This window comes from Zychaea mexicana, assembly GCF_025766255.1.
Source record: "Zychaea mexicana strain RSA 1403 chromosome Unknown BDB00scaffold_157, whole genome shotgun sequence".
Lineage (NCBI taxonomy): Eukaryota > Fungi > Mucoromycota > Mucoromycetes > Mucorales > Lichtheimiaceae > Zychaea > Zychaea mexicana.
The window spans coordinates 31,937-45,426 of NW_026516820.1; the positions used below are offsets into that span (position 1 = coordinate 31,937).

At 41.8% G+C, this 13,490-nt stretch overlaps 4 protein-coding genes across 4 annotated transcripts; 3 read left to right on the top strand and 1 right to left on the bottom strand.

Moving 5' to 3' along the window:
* The first annotated feature begins 109 nt into the window (after window positions 1–109).
* BDB00DRAFT_158641 (uncharacterized protein) lies at window positions 110–4,556 on the top strand. Its single transcript, XM_053116276.1, has 7 exons — window positions 110–803; window positions 908–991; window positions 1,176–1,326; window positions 1,385–1,773; window positions 1,926–2,488; window positions 2,558–4,188; window positions 4,285–4,556. The coding sequence occupies exons 1-7, from the start codon at window positions 199–201 to the stop codon at window positions 4,408–4,410; spliced, it is 3,549 nt and encodes a 1,182-aa protein (XP_052973264.1). The 5' UTR covers window positions 110–198; the 3' UTR covers window positions 4,411–4,556.
* On the bottom strand, window positions 4,557–5,852 carry BDB00DRAFT_158621 (uncharacterized protein). The gene is made up of 3 exons (XM_053116275.1): window positions 5,680–5,852; window positions 5,309–5,590; window positions 4,557–5,224 (listed from the first exon to the last, which is right to left on the bottom strand). Exons 1-3 carry the CDS (start codon window positions 5,716–5,718, stop codon window positions 4,703–4,705), a joined length of 843 nt encoding a protein of 280 aa, XP_052973265.1. The 5' UTR covers window positions 5,719–5,852; the 3' UTR covers window positions 4,557–4,702.
* Window positions 5,853–6,608: 756 nt separating this feature from the next.
* BDB00DRAFT_933810 (major facilitator superfamily domain-containing protein) lies at window positions 6,609–9,214 on the top strand. The gene is made up of 10 exons (XM_053129131.1): window positions 6,609–6,910; window positions 7,019–7,107; window positions 7,249–7,424; window positions 7,582–7,672; window positions 7,769–7,786; window positions 7,904–8,045; window positions 8,155–8,376; window positions 8,446–8,478; window positions 8,574–9,049; window positions 9,129–9,214. The coding sequence occupies exons 1-10, from the start codon at window positions 6,682–6,684 to the stop codon at window positions 9,153–9,155; spliced, it is 1,503 nt and encodes a 500-aa protein (XP_052973266.1). The 5' UTR covers window positions 6,609–6,681; the 3' UTR covers window positions 9,156–9,214.
* A 2,059-nt stretch (window positions 9,215–11,273) lies between these two features.
* BDB00DRAFT_879033 (uncharacterized protein) lies at window positions 11,274–11,914 on the top strand (the record flags this gene model as incomplete). The annotated part of the gene is made up of 3 exons (XM_053127820.1): window positions 11,274–11,478; window positions 11,570–11,808; window positions 11,894–11,914. The coding sequence occupies 3 exons, from the start codon at window positions 11,274–11,276 to the stop codon at window positions 11,912–11,914; spliced, it is 465 nt and encodes a 154-aa protein (XP_052973267.1).
* Between the last annotated feature and the right edge of the window lie 1,576 nt (window positions 11,915–13,490).

Below are 13,490 nucleotides of genomic sequence, written 5' to 3' on the forward strand. Positions count from 1 at the left end.
ACATTGGGTCACCTACATAAAACACCCGTACATATCATCATATTTAAAATTTAGGAGTGCGTGTGTATGTGTGGGGAGCCTGCCTTGTAAGAAGTTTAAGCCAAGAGACAGTTCTCCTCCACAAATGTTGCTTCTTGTTCTACAATAATTCACCCCTCGCCAACTACTAATCGGCAACAAAAAGAAAGAGATCTTGCCATGGTGGAATGGGAAGATTCACATGCATCTCATCGCTCGACGACGCAATCTGTCGGAGGCAAATTCAAAGCTCTATTTAGCGACGACGAAGACGACTACGACGACGGCTGCGGCATTATTAACAACCATCATCACCGCCAACATCAGACAACAAGCACAGCATGGAACAACAATCGTAATCGACATGAACTACATCATCCCCACCATTACTATAGTCCAATCATGCCGTCACTGGCATCCATGCCACATATCTCCTCTGGATTTGTCGATCCGTTATTAACATCCACAGCCTATCATATTCATCAGGCCGAGTCTGCCTTATCGTCGCTAAAACAAATCATATGGGAACAACAACAAGCCGCGACAGATGAGTGTTCTTCCTCTTGCATACCAGTAGCAGGAGCTTCGGATACAGGGTGGAAAAAAACATTGAAGCATAAAAAGAGCGGCGTCGTGGTCCATATGAAGAACAGTGGCGGCGGTAGTAGTGGCATTCACCACAAGGCGGACAAGACGCCCATTTTTAAAGGTGAAGCCGTGATTCATGGATTCTCACCACAGTCTGTATTCTACGTGATTGGCATGCGCAAGTTATGGGACGAGCAGTAAGGGTTGTTTCGACTATGTACTACGACGACTGAGAGAGGGGGTTGCGCGCTATTTGATGATAAGGATGAATGATCCGTTGACTGTCCGCTTTATTACAAAGGTACGACGATGGTAATCTGGTGGAAAATTTAAACGAGACAACGTCTTTGACATATGAAGTGTCCAAACCAAATCCATCATCCAGGTAATGTTTTATAAATGCTGTTTGTTGTGTACAACCGTAGTACAAACATGATGCACACACCACATGGCTTGCTTAAACTTAAGTACAGCTGGCACGTAAAAACTTGCTATGATACGGATTATACTTACTGATTCTAGCTGTACTACCAATGCCACCGGACAATTTTTCTTTTAAAAAACAATAGCCTTTGTGCGAATAGCATCAATCGACCACGCGACATGGCACTGGTGGAAAAAATCGAGTGTACTCAGGATGGCGCTATTTTCTTTGCATGCACCAGTGTTGAAACACCCCGTGTGCCACGCATTCAAGGGCGAGTCAGAGCGCAGATCAAAGTACATACCATCCATCTTTTACAAGAAGCAATGTCCTAACTCGCGATACATACTATAGCTACAAGGCTGGGTACTGCAACCCATTTCGGGAGGACCGACGCCAGCCACGCGTGTGATCTATGTCATCCAAGAAAACATGAAAGGCTGGGTACCTGGGTTTGCGAAAAAGTCGTTGGCACGTCGACCCCTAGCTATTGCTTTGGTCAACGAGTATCTGCAAAAGAAATCAGAAAGGATGCGCGCGCAAAAGATGCGCTGTGCTGCTGCTGCAGCAGCTACTGTAGCAACTACAACAACGATGATGTCCTCCTCATCTTCCTCCTCAGCTACTTCATCCCCGTTTGCTTCAGTCAGTAATAATGAAAGCATTGGCCGAAGTCGATTTCGATCAACACGACGGAGGCCTTCGCTCTTGGCAAATTCGACTATCTCAGCACGGAGTAACCAGTTGCGTATATATATTTACTGTTTTATTTACTTTGTGACAAAGAGAGAGCGAGAGAGGGAGAAAGGTCATGCCATTGTATTATATATAAGAATGAATAATAACCCCACCTTTTTTTCTTGTTGTCGTTGGTAAATTTATGCTGCCCTAGCAGCAGTAGTGTGGAACGGTACCCTAATACCTCAGCAGTAATAGTGCAACCCAAATCCACGCCCTCATCATCATTATCTTCCTCACAGCGGTCTAGCAGCAATACCAGCAACGGAACACCACTATTGAAAAAGCGGATTACCTTTACAGAGAAAGGCAAAGCCTTTTCTCCATCATTACCTTTGTTTGAAGCAGCCATTGAACAAAGTAGTACAACAGGCTCATTCGTGAGCGTCACAGGTGTTAAAAACCAGCAGCAACAAGTAGAGTCATCACCAGCAGCCGCTATTGTACCACGACCCCATCCTTTATACCCTACGCATCGCCATCTTCCAAAAAAAGTAGAAACTATGAATTTATTTAAACGGATTTCTGCTTCTTTGGATTCATGGACGCTTATTGAAGAAGAAACGAATGATGATCTGCGTATATACAGCTACAGTAGTCCGACGACAGCAACAACGGCGTCTCGATTACCGCTCCTACGAGCAGACGGGTCAGTGGTTGGCAAGTGGAGCGCTGAGCAGCTGTGCTCTGCAGTTCAATGTTTCGGCGCACGTAAAGAATGTATGTGTTCTTTTACCTGCTATTTGTAAGCATACACAGCTGGAAAATTAATATCGACGATCTATATAGGGGATCAAAACTTTGTGGATGGACACATTATTGATCGCTTCAGTCAAAAGGATTACCTTGTCTATTGGTGTATGAACAACAACCAAGATAACAAAAACGGTTCTAAGCTCGAGTCCAACAGCTCGACAACAGCCATCACCAGTATTGAAACAGATCCGGTGTCAGGGGTTATCACTACGATTACTACAAGTGTGCATGACAGTATCACTCAGCAACAACCGACAGTAGCTGCAGCTGCAGCTGCAACTGATAAAGTTGACGGCGAAAAACTCGATAATTGCATGATGGTGGATGGTGATGCCAACACACAGACAGCAAAATTACAAGTGGACTTATATGGATGGATATTTCGGCCTGGGGAACAAGAAGGAGTTGTGCATATAACGTGGATTGGCAATCTTCCAGCAGCAGCAGCAGCAGCAGCAGCAGCAACGGGAGCAACATTCAGTCACTACTACTGCATCCCAAGATTAGCAAACTACATGAACCAGCACGGATGCCCGCCCTATATCCGCCGAGTTGCCGGTAAAGTGACGTATGAAGATTTCGATAACGACACGGGTGTCTATCGTGTTGCCTATATCGCCAAGGTCCAGCAAAAACAACATGATAATGACCAACAGCAACAGTCATCACCACAAAAGAAGATCATAAAGAAAAAGAGTAGCCGGCTATTGTTATTATGGTGTACAGATATTCGAATTCACCCGTCAAGGTATCCAGCCGGCATCCAGGTCACATTGACGCCACCCATTGGGACCAGGGCAGAACTGTCGTCGTCCAAAGCGAGTATACGGGTGTATACTACTTCACAGGAGATGGATGGCAAACAAGTTGTGATTGATATTGCTCCTTCTCCTTCACCGACAATTACCAGCGATGATGGTGGTGGTGTTGCTACTACTACAGCTGGACAAGAACAAGTGTTTACTTGTAATGGTCAGCCATTGGTGCCAAGGTTAACAATTTCTGCTAATATTGCTTCTCCTATTGCTGCGAATGCATTAACTACTCAGCCACAAGCAGCAGCAGCGGCAGTAGCATCAACTCAGCAACAGCAACAGTACATAACGCCAATAACGTCGCCTGTCACGGACCAAGAACCGGTGGCAGCAGCAGAAGCAGTAAGGGCGGAAGATGATGATACCAAAGATCCTCCTAGCACTCCTCCAATGGTCACTCCGCCACAAAGCGCAGGCGTGCAAGATTCGAGCCAAGACGACACCCTACAGAGCAATACACCACCGCAGAAAGAAAAGCTGCTACAGGATAGTGTAGCCTTACAGCAGAAGCAACAGCAGACACGGGTGGAATCCGCTGTACATGTTATGGAGTGTACGTCAAAAGCAAAAAGTGAACAAAGAATTCCTGAACAACAACAAGGTTTATATATACATCAACCCGAAAAACAAGCGCGACAGCAACAACAATCACATAACAGCCAACACCGCAAACCTGCTCAGTTATCATCATCATCATCAACAACAGCACGACCATCCACTCCGTCGTATTCGGCAACATACAACACCACCACTACTACTGCTCACAACAACAGTAATATATACCCTTCGAGAAACACTCGACAGCTGAATGTAGTACCCGAAGGCTACAAGTTAATCCCTCAACAACAGGTAAGTACACACAGACTAACACCGAGAAATATCGGTTGATGATTTTGGGGCGTTGTGAAATTAATACCTTTTTATTTTGCGTTTCTTTCTTTCTAGAATAATAATATAATCATTATCTCGGACGAGCTTACATTCAATGGTCAGCAGCTGGCCGTGGTGTTCTTGGCTATGGTATTATCCTATTACATGGGCAAACTAGCATGCGCAACCACTTACTGCTAAAAAGGAAGATTTTTGCTACTTTTAAATAATAATTGTATATTTTTTTTGGATACAGAAAAGTGTTTTGTGCGTTTGTGGGTGTATATGTGTGCTTTGAAATATTAGTATATCTTATTAGTTTAGATGAGAGATACGAACGGAGTGAGAGTGTAAATACACGGTATAATGATGATGGAAGAGAGAGATAGTGTGTATATGTGTGATGATGTTTTTGAAAGAATCAAATTTTATGTATGATGTACCATCGTATATCTGGTGTCGATAGTAGACAGTAATGTGGATATGTGTCAAGCTAAGATGAAGAAGAAGAAGAGTGAGGAGGACACTCACATAATGAAGAAGGAAATGAAGAAGAAGAAGGCAAGATCCACAATGCTAAACGGTATCGCCAATCCAACCATAGTACGATCAATTCAACAGCCATATCATCCAACACCAAAGCAATATTTTCTACGTATCGCCGAGCATATTGAGTCCCTTCTTCCATTGCAGCATGACATCCTTCCATCCAGTCCTGCCACAAGTACACTCCTTTATCCATCAAACTCGTAAGAGTGGTATCCGTTAACCAATTGGTGGGTAGTTGTATGTATCCAACGTCATAGCAGTAATAGCAAGCCAGTATTGTCATGGCAACGGTAGCAGCCAGCAACTTAGCAATGGATACCTTGCTGCTTTTTTGTTGTTGTTGTTGTTGTTGTTCTGCTCGAGATGCTGATAGCGGTGCTGACGATAACACTGTTGTTGTTGAAAATGGAGACTCTACATGGTGTGGTGATAATGACGATACCGAAGGTGATTGTGATATAATCATCTAGGGTCCCATATATACATGTAAGTCAATAACTTTTTTTGACAGCGATGTGATTAGCAAAAAAAAAAAAGTAGTAAATGCTACCTCTTTTTCTATCTTCTCCTCCTCAATATCATCAGCAACAATCGAATCCTTATCCAAGCTCAGAATACCGTCCGTTTCCATAATCATTTGCAATAATTCCTGACTCGTTATTTCCGAAACATCGTGCTCATGTTTTATAAGCTCATGTTGGTGCTGCTCCGTAGTTGTTGTTGTAGGTTCAATGTGTGCTTCTGGACGTTGCGACCCAAAAGAGAGCACATGCGCATTCGATGTTTTTTGATCGTCATTGTTGTTGTTGGCTTCAGGATTTCTGGGACGACGCTACAAAGTTTTGAATTTAGTTGTTCAATTGAAGAATGAAGGAGGAATTAAGATCATATTCAAACAATTGCGTTTTTATATTTACAAACCTTGAATATTTTTGACCTTGGATATCCTTGTTCGTCCATGGCTATTACAAATCACTGAAATGACGCGAGACCTAAAAAAGGGCAGCAGCAACTAAAGAAAGCGCGCGTGTTGCTTCAACTGTTTTTCCCTAGTCGTGACGGTTACACAATGCGCCACTGGGTTTAAGGTCGGCATGAACAGGCCCAACTACTACTAATCGCACAGTCCAATGATTTATTCGTGTGACTTAGGATCAAGAAATTTATGGCGTATGGACTCATACATAGAGTAGTTGCACTATCGTAATTGCTTTTATAGTCTAGATTAAGTACTGCTCTAAAGCTCCTAGAGACCAATATAATATCTCGGATCATTGCTATTGCCAAACTGTAGTAATATGTGTTAGTGATCGAGTATAGATCGATAACTTTCTTTAAGAACAGATATGGTCATCCCGTATGATCCGCTCAGAGACTACTACATGAACATGGGCAAATGGTCGATATTGCATTTTTTTCTCGCAATAACACCCAAATTCGGTCGGTGTGATGTGACACAGAAAAAATCTGATCCGCTGGTCTTTACCTATCACAGCAAAGAAGTCGATTGCTTGTGGGAGCGAATATACGTACAGCGTCATTTTACGCTTCATTTAATCGGCAAAAGAATGAAATGAGACGACTGATGTTGTAAGCGATCAGTCTCTTTCCTACTGTTTCTCTAAACCTCTTATAGATGCGCCAAGGCGATCTTGTAGCAGAACTAATGCCCTCGTTACGTGTACCACTACTACCATTGCCGCTATCAGCATATGGTAGAGTAGTAACGAACACGTATTTTAAAAAAAAAGTAAGTGTTTTATGCAAGCATGTGATGGATCATGCTCACCGGGCTATATAATAGTCCACAAGCAAGTGAGAAGGAAGTTAAATCGGCTCTTTACTTTTCTCTTCTTCATCCGATCCTCTCGCCCCTTCTCTAGTTTCACTAATTGGACCCTTATTGCTTTGCCGTCTCTAATAATGATCGCTCATGCAAATGACAGCAAAACAGAAATCCAGGAGCAGCAGCAACAGGAGGAGAAGCTGCCCTATACTACTAGCGAAAGCCTTAAAGCATTACCGGAGAGTAAGAGGTTTATCGAGCCAACGCCTGAAGAGATACGTCTATTGGTGCGGAAACAGGATCGTGTCTTGATGCCCTTGATGATGTTGATATATTTGTTTTTTGATTTGGGTGGAATTACACTTGGTAAGCTAAAAGTGTTAGTCATATTGTATACTACTCCAATATATACTGATTAGCAACAACGTCATTGCACCTTATATTTGAATTTTCATGGACATAAATTGGAACAAGGCAATTCCAAGCTAGCAGGATTGATGGAGGATATTGACATTACTGAGGATCAATTCAACTGGGCAGCATCGGTGTTTTCGTTTGGTTTTGTAAGTGATATACGCCACACGGCTATCTGTAGTATAGATAATACACAAAAGAGCACATTTTAGTAGAGTATGACTGTCGCCATCTCGCATACCATGGGTAGTGGATATTGACGATCCAAAAACATTCATGAATATTTATAGATTCTCTGTGAGGTTCCGGCAAATATTATTCTTCAACGAATCGGGGCGCGCAGATGGCTTGCACTGACTATGTTCCTTACATCCATTATATTGGCCAGTATTTCTGCCGTACACAATGGTCAGGGATTGATCGCGGGTCGATTCTTTTTGGGTTGTGCTCAGGCAGGCGTATTTCCGTAAGAGTGTAACATCGTCACATAAAGCTCTGGGGATGTTTGGCCGTTGTGTAGTACAAGACTTGAAAAGATGTGATTATTAATACATATCATGCATCTCTCTGTCTGTGTGTATCTTTGGGATCTTTGATCTCTTTTTTTTTTCTCGTACTTCTAGTGGCCTCGTGTACTACGTCTCTTTGTGGTACACAAGAAAAGAGCAAGGTGCTCGAATGGCATGGTTTCTGGTGATGGGATCGGTTGGATCGGTACGTTATCATTTCCGAGTGATTGTCATTGCAGCTGCTGCTAGCTTTTTTAACAGTCGAGCTTAACAGAAACATATGTATATTTCTATGAAATAGGCTATTGGAGGCATAATCGTAAGCTATAGTATACACACACACACACAAAAAGAAGACTTCTGATGATGTGCAGGATCCAATGATATTAATACAAAGTGAAACTCGGGGAACAACGGACTTGTACAAAAAAATTAGGCTTATGGTATTATGCACATGGATTATACTCGCGGTCTTCGAGCATGGAGATGGATTTTTATTCTTATTGCCTGTCCAACATTTTTGGCTGGATGTATTGTATTCTCATTCCTTCCAGATACACCTGAGAAGCAAAAACGCTGTAAGTTCTGCGCGCTCTTTCTCCTTTTATCTCTGATAGAAATGAATGCATTCTGCCAAATATCTATTCTCTTTTCTAACGCTACCTATCAACAATAACGTATTGTTAGTTTTGTCTCCACGCGAACAAGCAATTGCGGTGTATAGACTCAATGCAGAGAAAGGCGCAGCAACAGAGGAAAAATTCTCATGGGAACGGTTTAGAGCAGTATTTACTGACTGGAAAACATATGCCTTCGCCTCAATCCAAATCACCTGCATGGTGCCTATCGTCAGCCTTGGCGTCTTTATGCCGAGCATTGTTAGAGGAATGGGATTTAGCAATCTAACAGGTGAGGCCTTTATTGCTCTAGTTTGCTTTTACTTGCCAATACAGTGACCGAACTCGGTTTATATTATAGCACAAGGAATGAGTGCGCCACCATGGGTTGCAGGTACACTTTTACATCTTTTAAGGACAGTTCTCGTAAGAGAATTGCACTTTTTTAACGAGCAGCATGGATGCTCCAATTTTCCACCCAACATGTAGCTGCTATCGGTATGGTGTTGGTGTCCTGGTATTCAGATCGATTGGGTGAACGCGGCCTGCACGTCTTTTTTTCATGCATGTTAGCTGTCGTTGGGTACCTTCTGCTTATTGTCTTGGTAGATCATGGGTGGGTAGCACTGTACGTGAGTGCCATCATAGCAACTTTTGGTGTCTTTGCATCCAACCCACCGCGTGTCGCATGGAACGCCAACAATTTTGGGGATCCTACAAAAAAGGGTATTGCCATTGCGTTTACGTCGTCTTGTGCAAGTATCGGTAGTGTTATTGGAGGTCAGGTGTATCGCGGCGATGACGCTCCACTTTATAAGCGTGGTCATGCCATTGCGTTAGCATTTATAGGTTTAAGTGGACTTTTATCCTTGTTGCTAAAATATCTGCTGCGACGTGAAAACAAGAGACGTGAAACCTTGTCAGTGGAGCAGTACGAAAAGGAGTCCCATAAAATCGGCGATGATGTAAGTTTTCTCCAGTGGGTGGTTCATATTTTCAAAACGCTAGCTAATGCCATTTACCGTTTCTTTTCATGAAAAACAGCATCCCGATTATCGCTTCATCCATTAATAAGTTAATTCACTCAAACTGTAATTTTATAATTTTGTTATCAGTACCGCGTTGTAAATGTATTCTACTATTGAAGCTCATTGCTGCTTCTATTACCTATCACTGCTGGTAAAACATAAGAGTCACCGCCGATGCTTCTTGCTCTGCTATTTATTTCTCTCAAAGATTTTTGACAGAATATACATAAGAAAAAGCTGCGAATAGTACATTCCTTATTACAGTGTAATCTGGTATGATCACATTTAGCGTTGTAGTTGCTGAATTTAAGAACATATACTCGAGAAATATTCAGTAACCTGGTTATTCTAGCCTATGCATAAGAAAAAGATTACGTACTATCATCAATCGTAAAAACTAACAGGGTAAAGCATGACGGTCTCATGGCATCATAATACACTCCATACAGGCTCTCAGCAATCATTATATATATTTGTTTCCAACAAAGCAACGAAGATTATATACCGTATACGTAATCTCCAGGGTACTGTAGGTCTGATGATATTACGATTCCTTTCTTTTGCGCGATATCATTATGCAAAAAAATCATTTACTTGAAAAAACAATTATTCTTCAGTATTTATCTTCTTTCTGACTAAAAGAGTCAATATCGACTACCGTATGTCATGCCGAGTCTAACTTGCTATGATTATTTATGGTGACGACGACGCGGTGGAGACCGATTGACACCTGTGATTTAATACCATTCTTATTTTTTGAGATAAGCCAATATAATACAGCAGGTATATAAAGATGCTAACAGTTAAAAAAGCTCTGTGCAAAGTCCTACATAGCTTATGTGTCTCGCGATCATAATCTCGACAACAACAACAACGACAGCAATACTATCATTTGCCACATACGTCCACGTTGTATGTTTTAGATTCACAACCAGTTACTGACGTAGGTCAATATTAGTACCACTACAGCTACTAACTAAAGCTTACAGTAGGGAAGGGAGAGGCGAAACAGAGAAAAAGAAAAGGTAAGTTTAGCCATCACCATTGTTACTATGTAGCTTCAGTAAAAGAGGACTTTATCCTTCTGTCATCATTACAGCCCGGTAAATCATGCTGCATATTGTAATTAGCGATCACGAGACTTACATTATGCACGTATATTTTGACCCCGCAATATTTGATATCGAAAGACAAGGAGTATGAGGAGGATGATACAACTGTACACGAGTAGGCTACAGACCACCCATCAAAACAGCAGTCTTGTGTAGAGATGTTCATTCTTTGCTTCTTTCTATGACTACTATTACAAGGTGAAGAAAGGAACTTTTGGTGTAACGGTACTTGTTTATGGGCTTCATATGTCAATTAAATTGTACTCTGTAGACATCTTTTTGCCACACGACCACGATCACGACCACGTACAAACCATTTCGATTTGCTGAAAAAAAAAACGCCATATCCGGCTATCAAAAATATTGAACAAGATGGCGAATTTAATTCGTTGTTTAGAGAATAGAAAATAAAACGCAAATAATGCTGTCTTTTTTCTTTTTCATGCAAAAAAAAAAAAAAAAAAAAAAACAGTTGGAACTGCCATTGCACGTGGATATATCCAAAGCTGTTTACTTCCGTGATATGCTCTTGTTCTTCCATGTGAAAAAAGAAAGTTGGTCCAACAAAGTCTTTTTTTTTTTTTTTTAGTTCCCACTGTCTTCTGGCATTCTTTTATGCAATGATTTAGAGTACTACATAAGGTCCGTGACAAGAGGCTGCTGCTAACCGACAATAGTATATGTACAAATAAGGCTAAACATTTTTTGTTTCTTTTCTACTATCGTATGTACGTCTAAGGTGTTGAATTTTTAAAAGATAAGAAAAACTCGGCATATGTTTCATCTGAGTGTTCATAACGAGGTTTCTTTATACTCTGTTGGGTGTTAGTGGTGTGTTCATCGTCTCTATCTCACCTGTGGTGCTTAAGGGCAAATACGAAAACGGGCCCGTGTTACCCAAGCGATAGAAAAAGAGTGAGGTTGTGGCCATGTGGCTCCGGGCCTTCCTCCTTTTTGTGCTCTCGTTTCCTGCCGTTGTACTAGTACTCCTCCACAAAAATTACTTGTTTTGGCTTGTCAACTTTAATTAAAGATAAACAACCAGCAAAATGAAAAAGAAAAAGTCTGTCGAGATTTTACTCTATGGTGTTCTATATAACCCCATACCTGTCGGTTGCTTGGTTGTCTGGGTACCACTTGCTATCACCACCACCAGTATACATTTTGGCATCCCAATCCCCGACTATACTACTACTACTATCACCACCACCGCTTGGACCACACCATCCCCACAACCCTCTCATAAGCGGAACAGTATAAAAGCTTTGTTTAAGCAGGATTCTTCTTTTCTCTTCTTACCTTGAAAACCCCCACTTCTTTCTTCCCTATTTTGCGTGCTATACAGTCATGGTATGCCACCAACCAGCAGAAGAAACAATTACGTGTGCCAACAATTATGATGGAATGATGATGATCGGTGGTGGATGTCTTGGTACTACTACTACTACTACTACTACTACTACCTTAACTGACCAAAACAATGGCGAACAATCATCGCGTCAGCAGCTCCTGCGAGAAGAGCAAAAGAATTGGAACTGCCACGGTCGATGTCTAATCTGCGGATCTATCAATCATCAAACAATTGTAAGCTCGTCATGTTTGTTGCTATATATAAGACGAGGACGGGGTTACTGTCAAAATCGCTTATACGATATTCTTTCATTCTTAGCACTGTCCGGTATCACCGTGATCAATAAAAAACAATACAGGAGCATGCTACTGTATTGCTTTGCCATTATCACCGGCCGTTGTTGTTGACAAAACATAAATAGCACATTAAAGGGTCCAGATCATCTTTTATTTCTCACCCCAACAAACATGCCCTTGGACTATTCTACTATAGCGCCGTTTATTATTTTGCTCTTTCGCTTTTGTCTTGCATGTGAAAACCCTTCCTCCCTCTCTTTCTTTCTCTCGCTGTTTTATTATATACCCAGTTATTCAGTGCCTCCAATGCCGCTAGTACTCATTTTATATTCTGTGCTTCGGATCGTTGATGCTGTTGATGTGTTGATGGTCATGGTCATGGATAGCCACAGCACGCACGTATCCGGCCATACCATCAATTCTTATCATGCTATTCTTACTCTTTCTCTTACCATTAAACATATTAGCATACCACACTTTGCATATTACTATAGAAGGATCGCTTGATCTTGTGCTGGGGACACGTCTTGTTACATAATTTAATAGTTAAATTTCGTTTTATTCTCAAGATCAGCAATTACGGGAGTTCCGAAAAAAGCTGGACTGGACCAAGGGGAGAATTGCGAAGAACAATAAAAGGATAGGTAATAAAGTTTTTTAAAAAGGCCTGATGATCCGTCAAGGGTTCCGGGTGCTGCACTATAGAAGAAGAAGAACAGCAAGATTAATCGTCCCCCTTTTCTCCACTACTGAGGACCAACATACTAGCATTCTATGCGGGTTTCTCTTCGTATCACTATACTTAATCCTCATACTCAGAAAAAAGTTGTCAAGGGCTTGTCTCATTTGCGACCTCTCTCTCTTGCGCTGTGTGTGTATCTCTTCCCTGCTTATTTTTATAATGGCGTTGGAGAATATTAGTTTTGCGTGATGTTATTAATCTACAAGGTGACCGACTGGCACTTACAGATGACTGCTTGGTATGGTTTTGCTGATTGTTATGGCGAATGCCGGCCAAAAAAAAGGAAGAGTAAGCAGCCGCTGGTGTTTGTATATATTTGAATGAGGCCTTTCGAGGTTCCCTCTCTCCGTGCATATACTTTAGAAGAAAGAGCACTTGCACAAGAGTTGAGAGTCGTTGATTACAGCCCTTGAGCCAGCTAGGTCGAACGATATAAGCTGTCCGTAAAGCTCGTCAATCAGTGGAAGGAGTATGCTCTTTGCCTCTGTTGCTGCGGCATCATTATTATCCGTGTTGTACTGATGGATGACTAAATAGTGCTTATTTCCGCTGTTCGTCGTCGTCTACCTTGTTCTTGCGCTGTTGTTAATGTCGATTATGTCTCTCGAGCGATGATTTCGCCAAACACAGACTCTGCCGTAGTCCCAGTGCGATCAATATCTTGGTTTCTTGGTTGAGGGCTAGCGATACAAGCCCTGGATAATGTCGGTGGGCCATTCCTGCCAAAATGAAAACCCTTCGTTGGAGGTGGATATAATTCAAAGCCAAGTGCTGTGATTTGGGTGCCGATCGCATAGAATAATTCTGGCTTAAATTCGTTGAATTCTTCAGGGTCGCTATCAAGGCAAAGTGATAAATCTGATAGTGCTTCTGGTTA

Coding starts and splice junctions, on each gene's coding strand:
- BDB00DRAFT_158641 (XM_053116276.1), top strand. CDS start 199: ATGGTGGAATGGGAAGATTCACATGCATCTCATCGCTCGACGACGCAA. Junction 1,327..1,384: donor GAGTCAGAGCGCAGATCAAA/GTACATACCATC, acceptor TACATACTATAG/CTACAAGGCTGGGTACTGCA. Junction 4,189..4,284: donor AGTTAATCCCTCAACAACAG/GTAAGTACACAC, acceptor CTTTCTTTCTAG/AATAATAATATAATCATTAT.
- BDB00DRAFT_158621 (XM_053116275.1), bottom strand. CDS start 5,718: ATGGACGAACAAGGATATCCAAGGTCAAAAATATTCAAG. Junction 5,591..5,679: donor CAAGGTCAAAAATATTCAAG/GTTTGTAAATAT, acceptor AAAACTTTGTAG/CGTCGTCCCAGAAATCCTGA. Junction 5,225..5,308: donor AGGAGAAGATAGAAAAAGAG/GTAGCATTTACT, acceptor ATGGGACCCTAG/ATGATTATATCACAATCACC.
- BDB00DRAFT_933810 (XM_053129131.1), top strand. CDS start 6,682: ATGATCGCTCATGCAAATGACAGCAAAACAGAAATCCAGGAGCAGCAG. Junction 8,377..8,445: donor GGGATTTAGCAATCTAACAG/GTGAGGCCTTTA, acceptor TTTATATTATAG/CACAAGGAATGAGTGCGCCA. Junction 9,050..9,128: donor CCCATAAAATCGGCGATGAT/GTAAGTTTTCTC, acceptor CATGAAAAACAG/CATCCCGATTATCGCTTCAT.